The sequence below is a fragment of the Ceratotherium simum genome, chromosome 9 (genome assembly GCF_057802395.1).
Source record: "Ceratotherium simum simum isolate JZ-2026a chromosome 9, ASM5780239v1, whole genome shotgun sequence".
Taxonomy (NCBI): Eukaryota; Metazoa; Chordata; class Mammalia; order Perissodactyla; family Rhinocerotidae; genus Ceratotherium; species Ceratotherium simum.
This window is the reverse complement of record NC_141908.1, coordinates 77,238,665-77,261,544: the sequence shown is the minus strand read 5'-3', so window position 1 is coordinate 77,261,544 and position 22,880 is coordinate 77,238,665. Positions and strand designations below refer to the sequence as shown.

The following is a 22,880-nucleotide window of genomic DNA, read 5'->3' as shown; positions in this document are numbered from 1 at the left end:
TGTGTGTGTGTGTGTGAGGAAGATCAGCCCTGGGCTAACATCCGTGCTAATCCTCCTCTTTTTGCTGAGGAAGACTGGCTCTGAGCTAACATCTATTGCCAATCCTCCTCCTTTTTTTTTTTTTCCCCCAAAGCCCCAGTAGATAGTTGTATGTCATAGTTGCACATCCTTCTAGTTGCTATATGTGGGATGCGGCCTCAGCATGGCCAGAGAAGCGGTGCATCTGTGCGTGCCCGGGATCCGAACCCGGGCCACCAGTAGTGGAGTGCGCGCACTTAACCGCTAAGCCACGGGGCCGGCCCCCTATACTATTTTTTTAAGACTAGTTTAAGGTGACCCATTTCAACAAATCTCAGTATAATGTGTGATTTCTAATAATTTTTCATGGTCGAATAGTTAGAAGAATTGTATAATATAACATCCCAACTCGTTTTATTAACTTGCATGGTTATTTCTTGTATTAATTATTTGTACTTTTTTTAGTTGACTCAATTATAAATCTTTTCAAGAAGGACTCATGTAAAATAAAGTTCTTGGGGCAGCCCCGGTGACCTAATGGTTAAGTTCAGTGCGCTCCGCTTCAGTGGCTCAGGTTCAGTTCCTGGGCTTGGACCTACACCACTCTTCTGTCAGTGGCCATGCTGTGGCAGCGCCTCACATACAAAAAAAGAGAAAGATTGGCAGCAGATGTTATCTCACGGTGAATCTTCCTCAGCAAAAACATAAAATAAAGTTTCTGACTTCTCAAGTATTAAGTTCACTTTTGTTTTCCTTTGATGTTTCTTTCAGGCATTACCTGACACTCAGATCACCAATTATGCAGCAACTCTACACCGGAAGAAAACACTGGTACCAGCCCTCTATAAAGTTATTCAAGATTTGAATAATGAGGTAGGAGAGTTTATATGAAAAAGAATTTCAACATAATAAAATGAACTATGTGTACTGAAACACATATATGTAAGTTTTTTAGTTTTCCCTCTTTTTTTTTGTTTTTTGTTTTTTTTAAATCCTTTTGGGACTGGAAAACTTTCTTTCTGCTGCTTTTCATTCTGATAGTTGCTTTGGCTTTCCCCATGCCCTCTCTCTTCATATTTTTTAAATGTTTCGATCAAATTTGTTGCTGTCAAGGACAGTATGTTTTGATTCTTGATTTTGAGTGACTGTCTTTATTTAATTTTGAAATTTTTCTGTTTCCTGTTTTGGAATGTTTCCTTTTCTGGAAGCCAAATTTTAATTATACACTGATTAAAATTTATTTTAAGTATTGTTTGAGTTATTTTCCTGACAATATAGAACTACATATAATCACTCTAATGAGTGAACTCAAACTGGTAACAAACATGAAATGATGCTGCTTGTAAATTTAGCTTGAAAATGATCATAGAAAGCAATTTTTTGTCTAAATAGTGAAGATCAATAAACTTAGAATAAGAGTTTCCTATTATTCAGCTTTGTCATAGAAGGATAAAAATACAGCTATTGAATCTATATGTTAATTTATGCAAGATACACACATCTTTCCATTAACACAATAGGATGACATACAGTTTTATCACCACTGGATTCATGTGTGCTTTAAATGAAAATGAAAGGAACACACAGGAAAGTAGCTTCTTATCTTCCCAGATACAGCCTCCAAGAGTGCCTCTGCTGTGTACTGGAGTGAGTTTGAAGAAGTTCAGGTAATCATCTCCTAACCAGCAGCTTAACTTAAAATGCATCTCCATTTTTGTCCTGTCACTAAAAGCTTGCTTACTGACCTCTTTCTTCCCTATCTCCTGAACTTGGATTGGCTCTCAGTCAGGCTTGCACCTGTTGCTATTTGTAGCAGCAATTGCAGGATTCATTTGCTTCTTTTTCTCTTGCTGTGTATTTATGGATGTTTTATAACTTTACGTGTGGTATTGTACATACGTGCATATCCTTCTTGGTCAGGGTTTTCAAAATTCTGTTTAAATAAAGAATGTGTGTATTCCCTACCCCTTGTTTTGCACTGTCTTAACATGTAAGCTTTGCTTATTAAGATTTATTTGTTGTATGCTTTCTCTTTAGATTGTAAGCTCTTCATGGGCAGTGGTCATATATTCTGTATTTCTGATTTCCCCAGAATCTAGTATTTTTATCATATACATGATGAACACTTAATAAATATTGATTAGAAGAGGAGTGAAATACAAAATGAGATTCTAAAATGCTATCGTTTTCATTAGGACTCACAAGTGTATAAAAGTATCAGTTTCATTTTTTTCTTTTATACTTTGCAAGCTATGACATTTAAAAAAATTATTCACATTACTTTATATTGTCATGCTTCATAATATTACAGTGTGAGACTTTGTCATGGCTAGAAATGGAAATATTACAAGATTCAAACTCAACACCCAGCATTCATTATAATCAGCCAGGTGCCAGAACAGGTCTGTCTTTCCTTCCTTTATCCTGTCATATCATAAGGTTCTAACCGTGTGTTCATACTTCAGAAAAACAGAACGTTAAGTTCTGTAGAATCTCGAAGCATTTCTGGACTTTAGTTGTAGAAGGAGAGCCCTTTCAGTCCTGATTTTGTTATATTCTGAAACATAATCAAATGTATTATTTAGTTAACAAAGATTTCAGAAAATTGTCACATGCCATATATAGTATTAATTGAAACTTACAACAATCTTACAAACAATTTTGCTTTAAAGACCATAAAAGTTCTTAAGAAAGTATATTTTCTGGAAGTTTAGTATTACACATCATGGCCAACCTGTATTACAAGTTAAGTTTTAATCTCTAGATCAACATATTGCTTTATTTTTCTCCTTTCCCTCCTTCCAGACCCCATAGTCACTCTGGCAGTTCTTCTACTTCGGGGAGACCTCTGTCAAACCCATTAACCCTGTCACTTTTTCATGATTTGGTTGCCTTGCCGCCTCCTCTCAAGTGTGTCACTTTTCTCTTTTCCCAGCCAAATTTTTATGGTCCATCATTACAGTCATTCCCTTGCAAACATTCTTAGCTCCTCTGCCTCTCATTCCCTTAGTTCATATTCTTTGGGCAAAATCTCAATGCTGGATAAAACCCAGCCATTTCATCTACTTCATGCCTGTACCTGAGTGGCTGGCCATACCTGGAGAAAACATAGTTTTGTTGGCTTTCTCCACTTTAAATGCAGGACTAAAAATCTCAGATGGACACGTAATACTGCCTTGCAGTCTTGCTTTACTTCCTTGGTACACTGTCCCACTGTTCATTTTACACCTTCTCTTTCCTTATACTCTTACCCTCCTTCCTCCTCATTGTCAACTTGCTTTCTGTGTCGTTAAAAAAGAAGAAAAACAGTTGGGAACTTTCTTATTTTCCCATTCAAATCTACCACAATACCAGCATCTTGTCTCTACCCACACTCTCCTGCCTTTGCTGCCCTTCAGTGGATGGAGTGTCCCAGGTTGTGTCAAAGACCATATCTTCCATGTAGGCCCATCTTCCCTAGCCACCTCAAATACTGCTTCTACAATTATCCCCTCTCTTTCCTCCATCATTCATTTTTTGTCCTTCCCTGATGAATGGAATATGGTAAACAACCATATTCTGCTTTCTTTTGTTGGTGAGGAACATTGGCCCTGAGCTAACATGCATTGCTAATCTTCCTCTTTTTTTTTTTTTTTTGTGAGAAAGATCAGCCCTGAGCTAACATCTGTGCTAATCCTCCTCTTTTTGCTGAGGAAGACCAGCTCTGAGCTAACATCCATTGCCAATCCTCCTCCTTGTTTTTCCCCAAAGCCCCAGTAGATAGTTGTATGTCATAGTTGCACATCCTTCTAGTTGCAGTATGTGGGACGTGGCCTCAGCATGTCCAGAGAAGTGGTGCGTTGGTGCGCGCCCGGGATCCAAACCCGGGCCGCCAGTAGCAGAGCGCGTGCACTTAACCGCTAAGCCACGGGGCTTCCTCTTTTTGCTGAGGAAGATTAGCCCTGAGCTAGCATCTGTGCCCATCTTTCTCTACTTTGTATGTGGGATGCTGCCACAGCATGGCTTGATGAGTGGTGTGTAGGTCCGCGCCCGGGATCCGAATCTGTGAACCCTGGGCCGCCAAAGTGGAGCACACAGACTTAACCACTACACCACCAAGCTGGCCCCCCATATTCTACTTTTTAAAAACCCTCTTTGGGTTGCCTCCTATTTTATTATCTACCCCATTTTTCTGTGCTTCTTCACAGATGAAATTCGTCAAGTATTGCTTATTTATAACCTGTTTGTCCCCATTTCCTCACCTCACATTCTCTCTTTAACCCACTCAAATTGGGCTTCAGTCTCCATTAGTCCACCCAGACTGCTCTCAGTGTGTTCATCAGATAGCCTGTCTTTCAGTAATTATGTGAAAACTATTTGCTAAATTTAGAAAAGGTGTCAGTTATTCTTAAGCTTTTTTTTTTAACCAGAGGATAGTGATTTTTAACACATTTTGATGTGATGCTAGTGCCATTTAGGGAATATCAGAGTCATTTATGATACTGAGAAATTGAAAATATGATGGCATGATACATGTGCTTATAATTAACAGATTTTAACAGCATTGGCAGTTTTTAACAGTCTTTTGTTGTAGTGGTATCTTATTAAAAGTTACTAGATTGCCAGTCACTCCTCCTCCCCACTTTTTAAAAAAAAAAAACAGAGTAATAATTTTGGCAGCCCTGTGTTTCTTTGCTATGCTTAATTAAAATATACTCTCCTAGATGCCAGTGTACTTCTTGCTACTGAGGAGGGAAAGTTAAAGTCATTATAACCTAAACAAATTGTAATTGTACCATGGCCAATAAAACTTAGAGAAGACCATTTTGGAGTCTTTTACTAAAGAAGAAAGTAGATTTGAAACATGGATATAGATTTTTAATAAATAAATTTATGAAAGCAGCAATCTTTAATTCCCCAAAAGAGCTGAATATTGTTGTCAGTACTTTAAAAAGATGCCAGCAGTTGACTATTTTCAAATGTCAGTACTTTAAAAAGATGCCAGCAGTTGACTATTTTCAAAAGTTTATTACTTCATTATTGACATTACATGGAATGTACTATTTGTAATTAAACAGCCCACCTGCTACTCCGCCTTCATTCTAGTATAAGAAATGTGGTACAGTGAGAGCGTCACCTTGGTGTCTGAAGACTGACTTCTAGTGTCTTCCTCCTCCACTAACTTCTGTGACTTTGCGCAAATTGTCTGACTGGTCTAAACTTCAGTGTAAGGGGAGAGTTGGAATGTTTTTTAATTTTAAATACTAAGATAATGATTTCACAAAAAGGGCTTAGTAGTTACTAGATTAGAGGGTGTGTGTGTGTAAATTTTTTTAGCTTCAGAGTTGCTCCTTAAGAGAGCTAAGCTTAACTTGTCTGAATATATTACCTATACAATCAGCATAGGATTTGTTGACTTTTAACTGACAATTGTGAAAGTAGTGACTTTATTCTAGAGTGTTAGATTATTACATATGTGTATAACTACTTTCAAGCAGATTTCCAAATGTATGTGTTATTTTAATCATTCGGAATAGAAGTAGGTGTATAAATTCCTGAAGTATTCATTTTTTTAAAAAGCTAACATTAAACTTTAATTAACATTATTTTATAGTTTCCTGTCAGTGTTTTATCTGCGTTTTAAAATCACAGCCAATTTTGTGTAGTCTGCAGTTATTCCAACAAAACCATTCTAAATTGGCAGTACATGTTTAGGGAAAAGGGGGAGGTTTATTTGAACTGTTGGTTTTCTTCCATTTTCAGGGTCCTCAAGCTCCTCATAAGTCATATTGTGTGATATATGAAAACTTATCCAATTAAACATTGAAAAAGCTATTTCTATATACTTTCCTCCTTTTCAAAATATTTCAGATAGGTATGATTAGTAGAATTTAAGTTAGTCCCAAAACCTAAAAATAATCTGTTTGTTTTACTGTATGTATTTAAAATATTAGCTAGCATTTTGGATGTCTAAATATGTATTGCAAAATCCCTTTCTCTTCTGTTTAAATCATAGTCTAAATCATAGATTCAAAGTTTGTTTCCAACAAGATCATTTGAAATTATTTTTTTCCAATAGAATTTTTTTTTTTTTTTTTTTTTTTTTTTTGCTGAGGAAGATTCGCCCTGAGCTAGCATCTGTCGCCAATGTTCCTCTATTTTGTATGTGGGCCACCACCACAGCATGGCCACTGACGAGTGGTATAGGTCCGCACCCGGGAACTGAACCCAGGCCACCAAAGTGGAGTGCACCAAACTTAACCACTAGGCAACTGGGACTGGCCCTAGAAACATTTTAATTTAAAAAAAATTTTTTTTATTTTTCGTGAGGAAGATTAGCCCTGAGCTAACATCCGATGCCAATCCTCCTTTTTTTGTTGAGGAAGATTGGCCCTGGGCTAACATCTGTGCCCATCTTCCTCTACATTATATGGGACACCACCACAGCATGGCTTGACAAGTGGTGCATCGGAGTGTGTCCAGGATTCGAACTCGTGAACCCTGGGCCGCCAAAGCGGAGCGCACGCACTTAACCACGACGCCTCTGTGCTGGACTCAAAACTTTTTTAAATGGAGGATAGTAAGGGTTGGTAAGAACAGAAAAGGAAACTCACTAAATATATATGTAATACATTGTTTAAAGAACTAATTATCTAATAAATTTAATAGTACAGTGTATTGAAAGATATGTTGATATTATATAGACACGAAGTACTCTTATAGTTAGTGGATTAGTCAGTTTCATATGTAGTCTCTGTACATAAATAGAGATTAAGGTTGTGGTTGCATTGGTTCAAAATATGCAAAAATTAATATTAAGACTTTATTTAAAAATATTATACAAGTATGTGTGCCTTTAAAAAAACACAGTTACTGCCAAAAGAATGGAGATGACTAATGCACTTTATTTTCCTAATGCACTTTATTTTCCTTTTAGCTCCTGGAGCCTGTCTGCCACCAGCTATTTGAGCTCTATCGTAGCTCTGAAGTTCGACTTAAGAGGTTCACACTGCAGTTCTTGCCGGAATTGATGTGGGTTTATTTACGGCTTACAGTTAGCCGAGACAGACAGAGTAATGGTTGCATTGAAGCACTCCTGTTAGGAATTTATAATTTGGTAAGTTGAAGATGATAGTGTGGGAAATTTTAAGTATTTTTTAAAGTCCTCTGAAATGATACTAAAGAATGTTTAGAGAAAAATAAATTGAAATGTCTGCTGAAAAATTTAGTTGAATTAGTTAAATTGAGTACAGAGGTGCTTAATAAGTAATTGCTGATAATACATTTTATAAAGTAGTTGAAACTATTATAACATAGCATTGTTACTATTTTATGACTTATTTCTTCAAATTATTTTATGTGACCAATATTTATGAATGTCTTGCGTTTAAAAAATTTTTAATTTATTTTTAATAATCACTTGATAACATTATATATTTGATACTATATTGTGTATGAAACTCTTTTCTTCTAAGGAATTCTTGAGTACCTTAAACATTCTGTTTTTTTTCTCATGGTGCCTAGTTTAGGGCATTGGTATTAAAATTCCTGCCCTCTGAAGTCTTATATTCTGTGTATTTAGTTCTCGTCGTAAATAAATACTCCACATGATAAAGTTAAGTTTTATAGTTGAGAGGTGATAAAGTACCTCACAAAACATTGTCTCACAATAATTATTGTCTGCACCAGTGCTCATTCGTCTGTTATCTCTTAAAAAAATCGTTAGAAAACGTTTCCATCACTGGAACATATATCTGAAGGAAGGAGCATGGCGTTTGGAGTCACTTGTATTTTGTTTAAAACCAGGCCCTGCCACTTACTGACTGTTGTAAATTTGGGCAAGTTACTTAATATCTTGACTTAGTTGCCTCATCTGTAAAACAGAAATAAAACGTTGTTAGTAGGATTAAAAACAACTAGAAGAATCCAGCATGTTGCCTGAGGTATTTAATCATTATTATTATTAATAGTAGTAGTATTATCATAATGAAAGTTGAGTTTTTTTAAATGAAAAGCTGGTCTAGGTATAAGGTTCTCTGTTTTGCAAGCTTGCCTGGCTGTTTTTTTTTTTAAAGCAGAAAATTTGTTCCATATATCACCATGTCTCCTCTAGTGGTTAGCACAGGCACTTAGTAAATGTTTGCTGATTTAACAATTGAGTTGAGTGTTTTAGATTATGTTTAAGCTATGATTTTTATTAATTTTTTTAGTGTAATGAAATTCAGTAGTGGGACAAATGAAGCAAAAATATTTTGTGTAGCAGAATGCTTGATAAGTTCTTGGCAGTACTTGTTGGTGCTATGGTTTAATTATCTTTTGGCATCTCAAAAATTGTGTACTATAAAAAAATGTTCAATTATATGTCAGAAATATAACCTCAGGCTTCTGCCTTCTTTTAATTCCCTTGATACCTGTGCTCTTTCTTCTCTGTGGTTCTCTATTTTTCTTACCACACTGGGTTTCTTTTATATATTCATTTCTCTTTTTTCTTATTTTCCTCCCGAGCACTTTTCCCTTGCTTCAGATAGCTCCAGGGAGAGTTGTATATTGCCCTCAGCTTAAACAAATTTCAGAACACTCTTCTCCACAAACACACACAAGTATAAATCAAAAGTATTTGGCTTAATTTAAAATTTAGGAATAAAAATTAAAATTTTATTTCCTAACTTAAGTCAGGTCCATTCATCTTAGCATAGACATTCTCTGAGGCACAGTGGCCCAGATGTGGTGATAACTAGTTTGACTACAAAGTAGTTAAAAAACTCTCTAGGGAATTTTTAAACCCATTTTCCTGCCAAAAGTAAAGGTATGGCCATTGTTCACGTATAATTGATATTCTCCTATGACATAGTGAACTCAGAAATGAGCCCTATAGGCAAGTTCTTTTGGGTTTGTGTTTTGGTAATGATAGTTGTTTTTAATGTTGTTTCTTCTTTTTATGCTGTGTGACTACTCAGTCTCTCTGACCACCTTCCTTCTAGGTCTATTAAAAGCAATCTTCTCTCTATGGATCTTATGCCAGTCATGTATACTAATATGAGTTGTAAAGGAAATACAGACTAAAATAAGGCAGTAGAGAAAAGGAGTGACACAGAAGGAACATTTCACCCCTCTAATAGCTGGCATTTCACCCCTCTAATAGCTGGCATCTGTAGGCAGAGTTTTATTGATAACCTGTGGAAGATAGGAGGTGTCAGAGACTCTAGATACAAACAAAGGACACAGTGAAAGGATTTTCAAAAAGTGAAAAATCACGAGAATTTTCTTGCAGTTCAGTAAAAATTACCTAAATATGAACTTACTTTTAATCACTTGGACTAATATTAATTATGTTAATATGTAGCTTATTTCAGGTCATTAGTTTATGGCTGAATAATTGTAAGAGTTTCTTTTAGTTGAGATGCATTCTGGGGGGCGGCCCTGTGGCGTGGCAGTTAAGTGCGCACGCTCTGCTGTTGGCGGCCCGGGTTCAGATCCCGGGCGCACACTGATGCACTGCTTGTCAAGCCGTGCTGTGGCGGCGTCCCATATAAAGTGGAGGAAGATGGGCACAGGTGTTAGTCCACGGCTAGTCTTCCTCAGCAAAAAGAGGAGGATTGGCAGATGTTAGCTCAGGGCTGATCTTCCTCCCCCCCCAAAAAAAAAAGTAATTATTATTTCTTATAGTCCTATGAATATTTCATTATCTTTGTATGTTTTCTTAACTATAGGAAATTGCTGATAAAGACGGAAACAATAAAGTTCTATCTTTTACTATCCCTTCCTTATCCAAGCCTTCAATATACCATGAGGTAAGTAAGACTGGAAAGGTGGAATTATTTAAAATTATATTGAGTAAGAGACAAAAGTCAATTTCTTACCAGAGGTAAATATTCCCAACATATCTTTACTGATTTGCATCTTAAAAGTAAATGTTTGTTATTAGCAATACAGAACTGAGCTGTTGTCAAGAGAGGCAGAAAGTAATTAATGGAAAGTTTTCCTCTAGTTCTTGTTTCTTTTTAATTCTTCTCCTAGTATCATTTTCAGTCTTTTTTATTGGTCTTTTATCAATTGTCAAAAATATTCTTTAATTTTTTTAGTCTTCCGTATTAATTAGAAATCATCTATGTTAGGTTAATTTGTTTTTATTATTTTTTAGGAAATTGACTACTTAGAAGAATATTAACACTAATTATTTTATTTCTGTTGAAAGGAATCTGATGCATTCTAGGTGTTCAGTAACATTACACCTCTGATTTTTGCTTCTATTTATTTGTTGAAGAATGTGAGAACACTGATAATCATGTGGGCAGACGACTCCTGTGGAGCTGAACTCCTGCTGCCTGCTCTGTTTAAGGGTGTATGTTATGAATCAAGCTTCTGGTCTGTAGTGGCTTTTAGTGCATAAAGTTGTGAGGAAAGCAATTAAGGAAAGTTTACCAGTAGCCTAAAAATTATATTCCATTTTCTTACCAACAAACAATATCCTGTTGTCTCATAGCTCTATGCAGCTATTTATTTTCTTAATTAATTCCCCTGGGACTTTGTTTTGTGTTGGAAATAGAATGCCTCCTGTTTAGCCAGGACTTATTTTAGCATAGAATATTTCTGAGTAATAGATTTTAATTAAGTTCTTTGTGTGATGTTATGAAATAAAGTAGAGGATAGTGAGACATTTATGAATGGATAGTTCTTCCAACTTTAGAAACAAGAAATCATTTATGTTACTAAAAGACATTTGATCATAGTCTTCAATATCGTTTGTTATATAATTACAACTCTCTGTGCCTTGCTTCCTTCATTGTAGAATGGGATTAGTGAGAGTGCCTACCTGCTTGAAGTTAGACAAACTGCAGAGTTTGAACACAGTTGCCAAGACTGCTCTGTGTTCTGAAATACAAACAAATTAAAATTGATGTATTTGTAACCTTTAGTCTTTTCAGTGACTTTTCTTTTTCTGTGTCCTAAATACAGATTTATTCCGTAATATTTCAAAAAATAAAGCAGTATATTTTTAGTTTTATATATTATATATGTAATTTCCAAAGAGAGTTGTAAAATGTATCTAATTGAAAAATGGAAAAGGTTTTGAAAGAGAAGAAGAAATGGTCTGAAACTGCCTTTTGTTGAAACAAATTTAAATATCTTTTCATGATATAGATTTTTACTTCATTCTAGAGGCACAGTCTCATGCTTCACCTTATTTTTGTAGCCCTCGACAATTGGATCCATGGCTTTGACTGAAGGGGCATTGTGTCAACATGATCTCATCAGGGTTGTTTATAGTGATCTTCATCCTCAGAGGGAAACATTCACTGCACAAAACCGGTAATGGTCAAAACTGTAGACAGTAATAATTATTAATTTATGCTTAACAGTTAACTAATTACTTCGGTTCAAGTTTGGTATGAGAAGAGGCAAAAAGTTAAATATGTCATACTAGTGAAATACATCATACAGTGAAATACCCATCTATCTAATGGTTGGTCCTATGTTATGGTCATCTTGTGTAATAAAGTACTGTAAAAACTAAGAATGTGGGCATGAAGTCAGCCAAATGAGGGTTTGTGTTCTAGCACTACACCTTAGAAGCTTGTGCTCTCCTGCAGTTTATCTGCTCTGTACACCTTGCTTTCTTCATTGTAGAATGGGTTAATGAGAGTACCTACCTACCTGCAGTTGAGACAGACTGCAAAGTTTGAATGCACAGTCCCCAAGACTGCCCTCACTTTTGACACCAACTGCAGGTTTGGTGGGTTCCCATCCATAATCACTCTTAGGTTTGATAACTCACTGGAAGGACTCATAGAACTCACTGAATGAAAGCCGTTATATTCACAGTTATGGTTTATTACAAGGAAAGGACACGGATTAAAATCAGCTAAAAGGAGAAAGGCATAGGGTAGAGTCTGGGAGGGTTACAAATGCAAAGCTTCAGAGTCAGGATGCATTACCCTCCCAGCGTCAGTGTGTGACAGTATGCATAGAGTCAGGCGCAGGGAGTCTCAGTGTCCAGAGTTTTTATTGGGTCCATTATGTAGGCGTGATTGATTAGATTGATTGTTCACATGGTTGATCTCAGCCTCCAGGTCAATTGATACTGTGTGACCCAAAGCCCCACCCTGAATCACATGGTGGTTCTTTCTGGTGTGGCCAGCCCCCACGGAAGAATGTCAGATGTGGCCAACTTCTCCCTAAGATCTGTTGTCACCAGCCCCCATCCTAAACAAAGACAATCCTATCAGGTATGACATAGGTTACTTCTTAGCAGGGGGCAAAGGCCAGACCCTTTTGGGCAAGGCCAAATTCTTGACTACACAGGCCATCCCCTGACCTTTGGCCAAGGCTCTTTTAAACAAAAACAATCATGTTTATCTGGGCATCTGCATTTAGTATAGCATTTATATGACAGACACAGATAGCAATACAATCATTATGAATATGCCTAACATTTGAAGAGCCAGTGTAAGTTAGGGATATATTTGAAGAAATAACTAATTTGTTCCGTAAAGCTGCTACATACATTTTCATATTTTTATACCAATTTGATTATGCTTTCCCACCCTACCCCGATCTGCTATTTGTCCCTTATGATAAACTTAATGAACTATTTATGATAGAAATTAGCTGATGATTAGCTAAATCCACTTCTTCCCTCAGACCAATCATTTCCCATTAGTATTCGTCATAAGGAGGTTTTAATTCAATTTGGTAATACATTTAACTATCAATATTAGTATTATAACCTTACCAACAATGCCAGCGTTACACTATATCATAGGATGGCAGTAGATGTAACCTGAAAAATAAGAGTCAAAGATACTGACCTATTACTAGAGTCTCACTCGGTCATTAACTGTTATTCCAGTTCATCCTCATATCATAGCACCACAGTGTCTCCCAGAACAATGCCTCTCAAGTTTGCAGGCTTTTGTTTGATTTTCTAAGGTTCTAAGAGCAGGAGTGGTCTCGCCAACATATGGCTTCACCCTTTCAGGAATCTGATATAATTGAGCCAAGAGACAATATTGTCTCTTGCTCTGCACCTTTCTCAAGGTAGCAGTGTAGTATTGAATTTCCCTCATTGCATAATCCATTTATTAATTCCATTATCTCGGCTACCATTCCTCCCTCTCTCCATTTGTACCCAAACTTTTCTACCTTTGGAAGGGACATTAGGTTCAGCCACTGTGCTGGTCTAGATAGCTGGCAGCAATACACTGTAGTCCAACATGTGCCTCCCCTTGGTCCACTCCCATCCATATAGGGTAGATTTATGCAGGACAGAACTAGTGGGCTATCTCACCATCAGGAAATACATCTGTATTCTCTTTCAACCCCAATTTTATTGGATGGGGTAAAGGCACAACCCACTCCATCAGGCCCTTAGGAATTCTGACATAAAGGTTTAAAGATATAGTTAGAGTTTCTTGCTTAGCAGTCATCATCTCTGCTTCTGACATCTGCAGTTGCAGCCCTCGTCCTGAGACCACTGCTTTAGGTAGGAAAAAAAATTGAGGTGATGTGGGGAAGAAAGTTATGCCACCATCCTACCCCCGTGGGAAGAATTGCAGAGTCATACCAGCGTTGTCCCCCCCCAACTCGTCTCTTTCCAAATCCCCCAGAAAAGCAGAGGAATCTCTCTAGTAGTGACCCTCCCTTGGTCCCCCTTATGTTGAGTGTGAGTACATGCTCATGAAGGCATGTAAGCCAGCCCTTTGTGCTTTATCCCCCCTCTACGGCCCTGTTTTAGACAACAGATGTTTCAGTTGCTTGTTCCACTTCTTTATCAAACCATTACCCTGAGGATATCTCCTTACCCATTACTCCTAATCGAGTGCAATATCTTGTGTTCTGGTCTTTTTGTAGTACTGTGAACATTTGATCTATCGTCAGGTAAACAAAGCTCAGTGCAGGTAAGCGTCTGCTCCTGTCAGGACCCATTTGTAGCCTCCTGGGGTTGCTGGCATCAGTCCACTGTCAGCTGTGTGCAGGGCCTTACCCCAGGGGAGTCTGCCCCATAGCCATCTGGTCTGTCTCTCTCTTGTTGGCAGAACATTTCTCATTGGCATTTTGTGCCTCAGGTTGCAAAAGGAATATGTCTAAATTCAGCCCATCTGCGTTGCCACAGTACTGCCATGTCCGCCCATTTCATGGACCCAGATGGCCACCTCAAGCAAGCACGGTGGGCTGTCTACTCATTGAAACCAGTCACCTTCCGATTCTGGAAGGAGTTTGTCCTGATGGGCATAGACATGTCCTGCTTTAATGCACTTCTCAAATTCCTAGTGATTTCTATAGGGCTATTCCCTATACAGGCACTCCTTTAATAGGCTAGATTTCCACGGCCCTCCTGCCTGATCATATGGCCAGGCCATTGGCCACCGCCCATGCGTTGGTAAAAACCAAACATAGTGGCAAACAGCCTGCAGTTAAGTCTGCCCACCAAGCTGATTTGTTTTTACCTTCTTCAATCGGAGTGGCAGCCTTCCAAACAGGATGCAGTCTGTTCATCTTAGAACTACCATCCGTAAACCAAACAGCTCTTTGTTGGTCAGGAGAGAGCCATTCATAGGGTGCTGTCTGGGTGACAGTAGAATCTGGCAGATGGTGCCAAAGTTGGCCCTAGGGAAAAAGAGGCTCCCTTCTTATCAGTACTCTGAGTACCTCTTTGCATTGCCCTGGTAGCATGTTCCTGAACAGACCATTTCCATTTTATTATGGAACTCTTCTGGCACTGCCATGTTTTTCTGACATCACCCAAGATATGGGTATTACAGATTTCAGAGTTATTTTGTTTCAGTCTTAGGGGCAGTCTCAGTTGGTGCCTAGTGGCAAGCTGGTTGTCTCACAAATGGAAATTTTCTGTTCGCAAATCCCAGAAGTCATCACTAGGTGGCATTTACTGGCTTTTGCCACAAGTCTCAGTCTGTACTCCATACAGACCTATTGTGCAGCAAATTAATGACCTCATGGGCTTATGCAACCTTTTTTTTTTTTTCTGTGAGGAAGATCGACCCTGAGCTAACATCTGCCAATCCTCCTCTTTTTGCTGAGGAAGACTGGCCTTGGGCTAACATCCATGCCCATCTTCCTCCACTTTATATGGGACTCCACCACAGCATGGCTTGACAAGCGGTGCGTCAGTGCGCGCCCGGGATCTGAACCGGCGAACCCCGGGCCACCACAGTGGAGCGCATGCACTTAACCGCTTGCAACACCAGGCCGGCCCATGGGTTTAGGCAATCTTAATGGTCCCCATTTAATGGTCCCCATTTAGCATGTCCAGTTAATATTGGAGGAAGGGCGGATTTACATGCCTTCCGTTTTACAATACTAGATAGGGAAAGTGTTCCCCAGACAGACACAGTGTCCGTTCCCGTAATGCATTCAGGTGAATGACACATGATCATTTCAAATAAAGTTCATCCAATTTATAATTCGAATAAATTGAGGTGATGCCCAAAACATGCTTAGCACAGTGCCTGGCATGTAACAAATGTTAGTGATACCATTATTTGTTATGTAATATTTTATGTTCATAGTAAAATAGTACTCTTGGGGCCGGCCCTGTGGCTTAGCGGTTAAGTGTGCGCGCTCTGCTGCTGGCGACCTGGGTTCGGATCCTGGGCGCGCACCGACGCACTGCTTCTCCGGCCATGCTGAGGCCGTGTCCCACATACAGCAACTAGAAGGATGTGCACCTATGACATACAACTATCTACTGGGGCTTTAGGGGGGAAAAAGTAAATAAATAAAATCTTTAAAAAAAAAAAATAGGGCCGGCCCCGTGGCTTAGTGGTTAAGTGCGCGCGCTCTGCTGCTGGCGGCCCGGGTTCGGATCCCGGGCGTGCACGGACGCACCGCTTGTCCGGCCATGCTGAGGCCGCGTCCCACATACAGCAACTAGAAGGATGTGCAGCTATGACATACAACTATCTACTGGGGCTTTGGGGGGAAAAAATAAATAAATAAAATCTTTAAAAAAAAAAAAAATAGTACTCTTATCTTATTGATTATAATGTTAGAGTTATGGAGGGAACATAGGATCAAGTGAATTGCCATAGTCATTGACCTTTTGATTAAGTGCTTCAGTCTGGAATTCCAGTTCTTTTTATGGGTCTTTCCAATATTACATATATGGTAGAAAATGCAGTGGCTTCCCTTGTGTCCTAACTGTTTTGAAATTCATCATTAGTGGTTGTCTTTTATTAGCCAGCAGGGTGCTGTATAATACTTGGAGAAAGCCTTATCCTGACTTAAAGTAACAACTTAATTATTTTCTATACAGTTATGTTGGTTTACTCAAATCATTTCACAGTATAAAATTTATATTAGAATAGTGGTTCATAAGTACAGTTTGCAGACTGGTTTGCATTAAAATCATCTGGTTACCAGGTTTCTTTTTTGTTTTCTCGTTTTAATTTTTCAAAGTATAACATTATATACATGTGGTAAATTTAAAATAGAACAGGGTATAAAGTGAAAATAGAGAAGAGTACAAAGAGAAGAGTATATGCGTCCTCTTCTCTCTAACCATTCATTTCTACTCTCAATAGTTAAAATGTTAGCAGTGTTTTATGTGTCGTTTCAGAAAATTTTAATGCATACAAAAGCATATATTTAACCTTAAACACATGCAGGCCTATACACACTGAATTCAGTTGTACATATTGTTCTGCACTTGCTTTTTTCATTTAAGAATAAATCTTGGACATATTTCCCTAGTAGCATATAGAGATCTCATTCTTTTTTAATGACTACTTAGTATTCTGTTCTGTATATGTACTGTAAGTTTTTAACCAGTCTCATATTGACTAAAATTTAGATTGTTTTCAATTTTTTGCTACTATAAATATTACAAGGAACACAATGTTTTTTTGTATATATATTTGCATAGGAGCACCAAAGTATCTTAGCAGTGAAATTGCTACACTAAAGAATGTCTCCTCTTTCAATTTGAGTAGATACTGCCAAATTACCCTCCCCAAAACAAGTGCACCAATTGAATGTCCTACTAGTAGTCTGAAAGTGCCTGTTTCCTCATACTAAGCCCCAATACTGGAAATTTTCAATTTTTTTAGTCTTCGCCAATCTGATCATTAAAAATTGATGTCACATTGTTTCATTTGGCATTCCTTTAATTATGACTGGGCTTGAATTCTTTTAATATGTTAATTCACTAATTATTTTTCTTGACCTGTGAACTACATATGCATGTCCTATGTCCATTTTTCTTTTTATTTTTTTTTTGAGAATTTTTTTTTTATTCTTTTTTTTTTTATTGTGAAATTTTTGTTGTACATTATTGTCAGTCACCATATAAGTGCATCCCTCTACCCCTTGTGCCCACCCCCCACCCCTCTAGCCCCTGGTAACCACCAAACAATTCTATCTGTCCGTGTGTTGGTTTATCTTCCACATATGAGTGAAATCATGCACTGTTTGTCTTTCTCTTTCTGGCTTATTTCGCTTAACGTAATATGCTCCCAGTCCATCCATGTTGTTGCAACTGGAATGATTTTGGTTTTTTTTATAGCTGAGTGGTATTCCATGGTATATGTATCCCACATCTTCTTTATCTAGTCATCAGTCGAGGGACACTTGGGTTGCGTCCATGTCTTGGCTGTAGTGAATAATGCTGCGATGAACATAGGGGTGCATAAGCCTCTTTGGATTGTTGAATTCAGGTTCGTTGGGTAGATACCCAGTAGTGGGATAGCTGGTCATAAGGTATTTCTATTTTTAATTTTTTGAGGAATCTCCATACGGTGTTCCGTAGAGGCTGCACCAGTTTGCATTTCCACCAGCAGTGGATTAGGGTTCCCATTTCTCCACAGCCTCTCTAGCATTTGTTGTTTTTTGTCTTGGTGATTATAGCCATTCTAACAGGTGTAAGATGATGTCTTAGTGTGGTTTTGGTTTGCATTTCCCTGATGATTAGTGATGTTGAGCATCTTTTCATGTGCCTATTGGCCATCTGTATATCTTCTTTGGAGAAGTGTCTGTTCATTTCCTCTGCCCATTTTCTGATTGGGTTGTTTGTTTTTATGTTGTTCACTTGTGTGAGTTCTTTATATATTATGGAGATTAATCCCTTGTCTGATATATGGTTTGCAAATATTTTCTCCCAGCTGGTGGGTTCCCTATTCGTTTTGATCCCGGTGTCGTTTGCCTTGTAGAAGAAGCTCTTTCATCTGATGAAGTCCCACTTGTTTATTTTTTCTTTTGTTCCCCTTGTCTGAGTAGACATGGAATTTGAAAAGATCCCTTAATGGCTGATGACGAGTAGTGTGCTACCTATATTTTCCTCCAGGAGTTTTGTAGTTTCAGGTCTCACCTTCAGGTCTTTGATCCATTTTGAGTTAATTTTTGTGTATGGCAAAAGAAGATGGTCTACTTTCATTCTTTTGCAAGTGGCTGTCCAGTTTTCCCAGCACCATTTATTGAAGAGACTTTCCTTTCTCCACTGTATGTCCTTAGCTCCTTTGTCAAAGATTACCTGCCCGTAGATGTGAGGTTTTATTTCTAGACTTTCAATTCTGTTCCATTGATGTGTGTGTCTGTTTTTGTACCAGTACCATGCTGTTTTAATTACTGTCATTTTGTAGTGTGTTTTGAAGTCAGGGATTGTGATGCCTCCAGCTTTGTTCTTCTTTCTCAGGATTGCTTTAGCTATTTGGGGTCTTTTGTTGCCCCAAGTGAATGTTAGTATTCTTTGTTCTATTTCTGTGAAGAATGTCCTTGGAATTCTGATTGGGATTACGTTGAATCTGTAGATTGCTTTAGGTAGTATGGACATTTTAACTATGTTTATTCCAATCTGTGTGCATGGAACATTTTTCTATTTCTTTATATCATCATTGATTTCACTCAATAATGTCTTATAGTTTTCATTGTGTAGGTATTTCACTTCCTTGGTTAAATTTATTCCTAGATATTTTATTCTTTTTTTTTTTTTTTTTGTGAGGAGATCAGCCCTGTGCTAACATCCGCCAATCCTCCTCTTTTTTTGCCGAGGAAGACGGCCCTGGGCTAACATCCGTGCCCATCCTCCTCCACTTTATATGGGACGCCGCCACAGCATGGCTTGCCAAAGCAGTGCGTCGGTGCGCACCCGGGGTCCGAACCAGCGAACCCCGGGCCGCCGCAGCGGAGCGCACGCACCCAACCGCTTGCGCCACCGGGCCGGCCCTGATATTTTATTCTTTTTGTTGCAATTGCAAATGGGATTGTCTTCTTGAGTTCTCTTTCTGTTCGTGGTTGATATATAGAAATGCAACTGATTTCTGTAAGTTGATTTTGTACCCTGCAACTTGGCTGTAGTTGTTATTTCTAATAGCTTTCCAATGGATTCTTTAGGGTTTTCTATACATAAGATCATGTCATCTGCAAACAGCTAGAGTTTCACTTCTTCATTGCCTATTTGTATTGCTTTTATTCCTTTTTCTTGCCTAATTGCTCTGGGCAGAACCTCCAGTACTGTGTTGATGAAGAGTGGCGAGAGTGGGCACCCTTGTCTTGTTCCTGTGTTTAGAGGGATGGCTTTTAGTTTTTCCCCATTGAGTATGATGTTGGCTGTGGGTTTGTCATATATGGCCTTTATTATGTTAAGGTACTTTCCTTCTATACCCATTTTGTTGAGAGTTTTTATCATAAATGGATGTTGGATCTTGTCAAAAGCCTTCTCTGCATCTATTGAGATGATCATATGGTTTTCATTCCTCGTTTTGTTAATGTGGTCTGTCACGTTGATTGATTTGCAGATGTTGAACCATCCCTGTGTCCCTGGTATAAATCCCACTTGATCATGGTGTATGATCTTTTTAATGTATTGCTGTATTTGGTTTGCCAATATTTTGTTGAGGATTTTTGCATCTATGTTCATCAGGGATAGTGGTCAGTAGTTTTCCTTCTTAGTATTGTCTTGGTGTGGCTTTGGTATCAGGGTGATGCTGGCCTCGTAGAATGTGTTGGGAAGTGTTCCATCTTCCTCTATTTTTTATTTTTTATTTTATTTTTATTTTTTGTGAGGCGTATCAGCCCTGAGCTAACATCTGATGCCAATCCTCTTCTTTTTGCTGAGGAAGATTGGCCCTAAGCTAACATCTGTGCCCATCTTCCTCTACTTTATATGGGATACTGCCACAGCATGGTTCGACGAACAGTGTGTCGGTGCATGCCTGGGATCCGAACCAGCGAACCCCAGGCCGCCGCAGCGGAGCGCGCACACTTAACTGCTTGCACCACCAGGCCAGCCCCCGCTCCTCTATTTTTAGAATAGTTTGAGAAGGATAGGTATTAAGTCTTCTTTGGATGATTGGTAAAATTCTCCAGAGAAGCCGTCTGGTCCTGGACTTGTATTTTTTGGGAGGTTTTTGGTTACTGTTTTAATCTGTTGTGATTGATCTACTCAGGTTCTCTATTTCTTCTTGATTCAGTTTTGGGGGGTTGTATGAGTCTAAGAATTTATCCATTTCTTCTATATTGTCCAATTTGTTGGCATACAATTTTTCATAATATTCTCTTATAATCTTTTGTATTTCTGTGGTACCTGTTGTATTTTCTCCTTTTTCATTTCCAATTTTATTTATTTGAGCCTTCTCTCTTGTTTTCTTGGTGAGTCTGGCTAAGGGTTTATCGATTTTGTTTATCTTCTCAAAGAACCAGCTCTTTGTTTCATTGATCCTTTCTACTGTTTTTTTTTTTTTTTTTTAAGATTTTATTTATTTATTTATTTTCCCCCCAAAGCCCCAGTAGATAGTTGTGTGTCATAGCTGCACATCCTTCTAGTTGCTGTATGTGGGACACGGCCTCAGCATGGCCGGAGAAGCGGTGCATCGGTGCGCGCCCAGGATCTGAACCCAGGCCGCCAGAAGCGGAGCACGCGCACTTAACCGCTAAGCCACGGGGCCGGCCCTCTACTGTTTTTTTTATTTCAATTTCATTTATTTCTGCTCTGTTTTTTATTATTTCCCTCCTTCTGCTGACTTCAGGCTTTGTTTGTTCTTCTTTTTCTAATTCTGTTAGGCATTGTTTGAGGTTGCTTATTTGGGCTTTTTCTTGTTTGTTAAGTTCGGCCTGTATTGCTGTGAGTTTCCCTCTCTGCATTGCTGCATCCCATATGAGTTGGTATGGTGTATTTTCATTTTCATTTGTCTCCAGATATGATTTGATTTCTCGCTTACTTTCATCAATGATCCATTGGTTGTTTAGTAGCATGTTGTTGAATCTCCACAGCTTTGTCACTTTCCCGGTTTTTTTCTTGTAGTTGCTTTCTAGCTTCATGGCATTATGGTCGGAAAAGATGCTTGTTATGATTTCAATCTTCTTAAATTTATATAAGCATGTCTTGTTTCCCAACATATGGTCTGTTGTTGAGAATGTTCCATGCACGCTTGAGAAGAGAGTGTAATCTGCTGTGTTTGGATGGAGTGCTCTATATATATCTAAGTCCATCTCATCAAATTTTTCATTTAAGTCCGTTATTTCCTCATTGATTTTCTGTCTGGATAATCTGTCCATTGATGAAAGTGGGGTGTTAAGATCCCCTAATATTATCGTGTTGTTGTTAATATCTCCTTTTACGTTTGTTAGTAGTTGCTTTATATACCTTGGTGCTCCTGTATTGGGTGCATATATATTTAAAAGTGATATTCTTCTTGATGGAGTGTCCCTTTTATCATTATATATTGCCCCTCTTTGTCTCTCATTACCTGTTTTATCTTGAAGTCAACCTTGTCTGATATGTGTGTGGCAACACCTGCTTTCTTTTGTTTGCCATTAGCTTGGAGTATTGTCTTCCATCCTTTCACTGTGAGCCTGTGTTTGTCTTTAGAGCTGAGATGTGTTTCCTGGAGGTAGCATATTGTTGGGTCTTGTTTTTTAATCCCTCTCACCACTCTGTCTTTTGATTGGAAAGTTCAGTCCATTTACATTTAGGGTAATTATTGATATATGGGGGCTTGTTGTTGTTATTTTATCACTCTTTTTCCGGTTCTTTTGCATTTCTTTTGTTTTTTGTCCTGTATGTTTTGGACTGCCAGTTCAGTTTGGTAGTTCTGTATGGGGGTTCTCTTAGTTTTCTCTTTCTCTATCGTGTGTGATTCTGTTCTGATTATTTGGTTAGTGGTTACCATGAGGTTTGTATAAAAAATCTTGTGGATGTGATAGTCCGTTTTTTGATGGCCTCTTATTCCCTTAGACTAAGTCAATCCGTTTCCTCTTCCCCTTCTAAGTTATTGTTGTCACATCTTACTCCTCCTTGTGTTGTGAGTTCGTGTTGAACATGATGAGGTTATATTTATTCTTGGTGCTTACCTTTCCTTGATCTTTGGTTTTATAATTAAGGGTTTGCTAATCTATTTTGATAGAGGACTACAGTTTTTCTGGTTTTGTTGACTTATTTTCCTCCTTGTTCAAAACTGAATCCCTTTCTCTTTTTTTTCTCAGGGATGGGGGCCTTCTTGAGCACTTCTTGTAGTCGGGGTCTTGTGGCAATGAACTCCCTTAGCTTTTGTTTATCTGGGATAGTTATTATTTCTCCATCATATCTGAAGGATATTTTTGCTGGATAGAGTATTCTTGGCTGAAAGTTTTTGTCCTTCAGAGTTTTGAATATATCATTCCACTCTCTCCTAGCCTGTAAAGTTTCTGTCAAGAAATCGGCTGAGAGCCTAATAGGAAATCCTTTGTATGTTATTTTTTTTCTGTCTGGCTGCCCTTAGTATTTTTTTCTTTGTCATTGACTTTTGCCAGCTTTACTACTATATGCCTTGGAGAGGGTCTTTTCGTGTTGATATATTTAGGAGATCTATTTATTTCATTCACTGGTATTTCTACCTCCTTCGCCAGGTTTGGGAAGTTCTCAGCTATTATTTCTTTGAACAAGTTCTCTGTTC

At 38.2% G+C, this 22,880-nt stretch overlaps 1 protein-coding gene across 9 annotated transcripts in view; it reads left to right on the top strand.

Moving 5' to 3' along the window:
* The window catches only part of HYCC2 (hyccin PI4KA lipid kinase complex subunit 2), a 96,850-nt gene that overhangs the window by 42,555 nt on the left and 31,415 nt on the right, over positions 1-22,880 (top strand). For 8 of the 9 annotated variants that reach the window (XM_014784728.2, XM_087435576.1, XM_087435577.1 and 5 more), the window contains 4 exons: positions 790-891; positions 6,935-7,114; positions 9,708-9,788; positions 11,192-11,307. In XM_014784728.2, the coding sequence (XP_014640214.1) occupies positions 790-891; positions 6,935-7,114; positions 9,708-9,788; positions 11,192-11,307 (479 nt within the window). Of the gene's footprint in view, positions 1-789; positions 892-1,629; positions 1,686-6,934; positions 7,115-9,707; positions 9,789-11,191; positions 11,308-22,880 lie in introns of those variants that run through there. The other variant, XM_014784730.2, reaches the window with a different exon arrangement.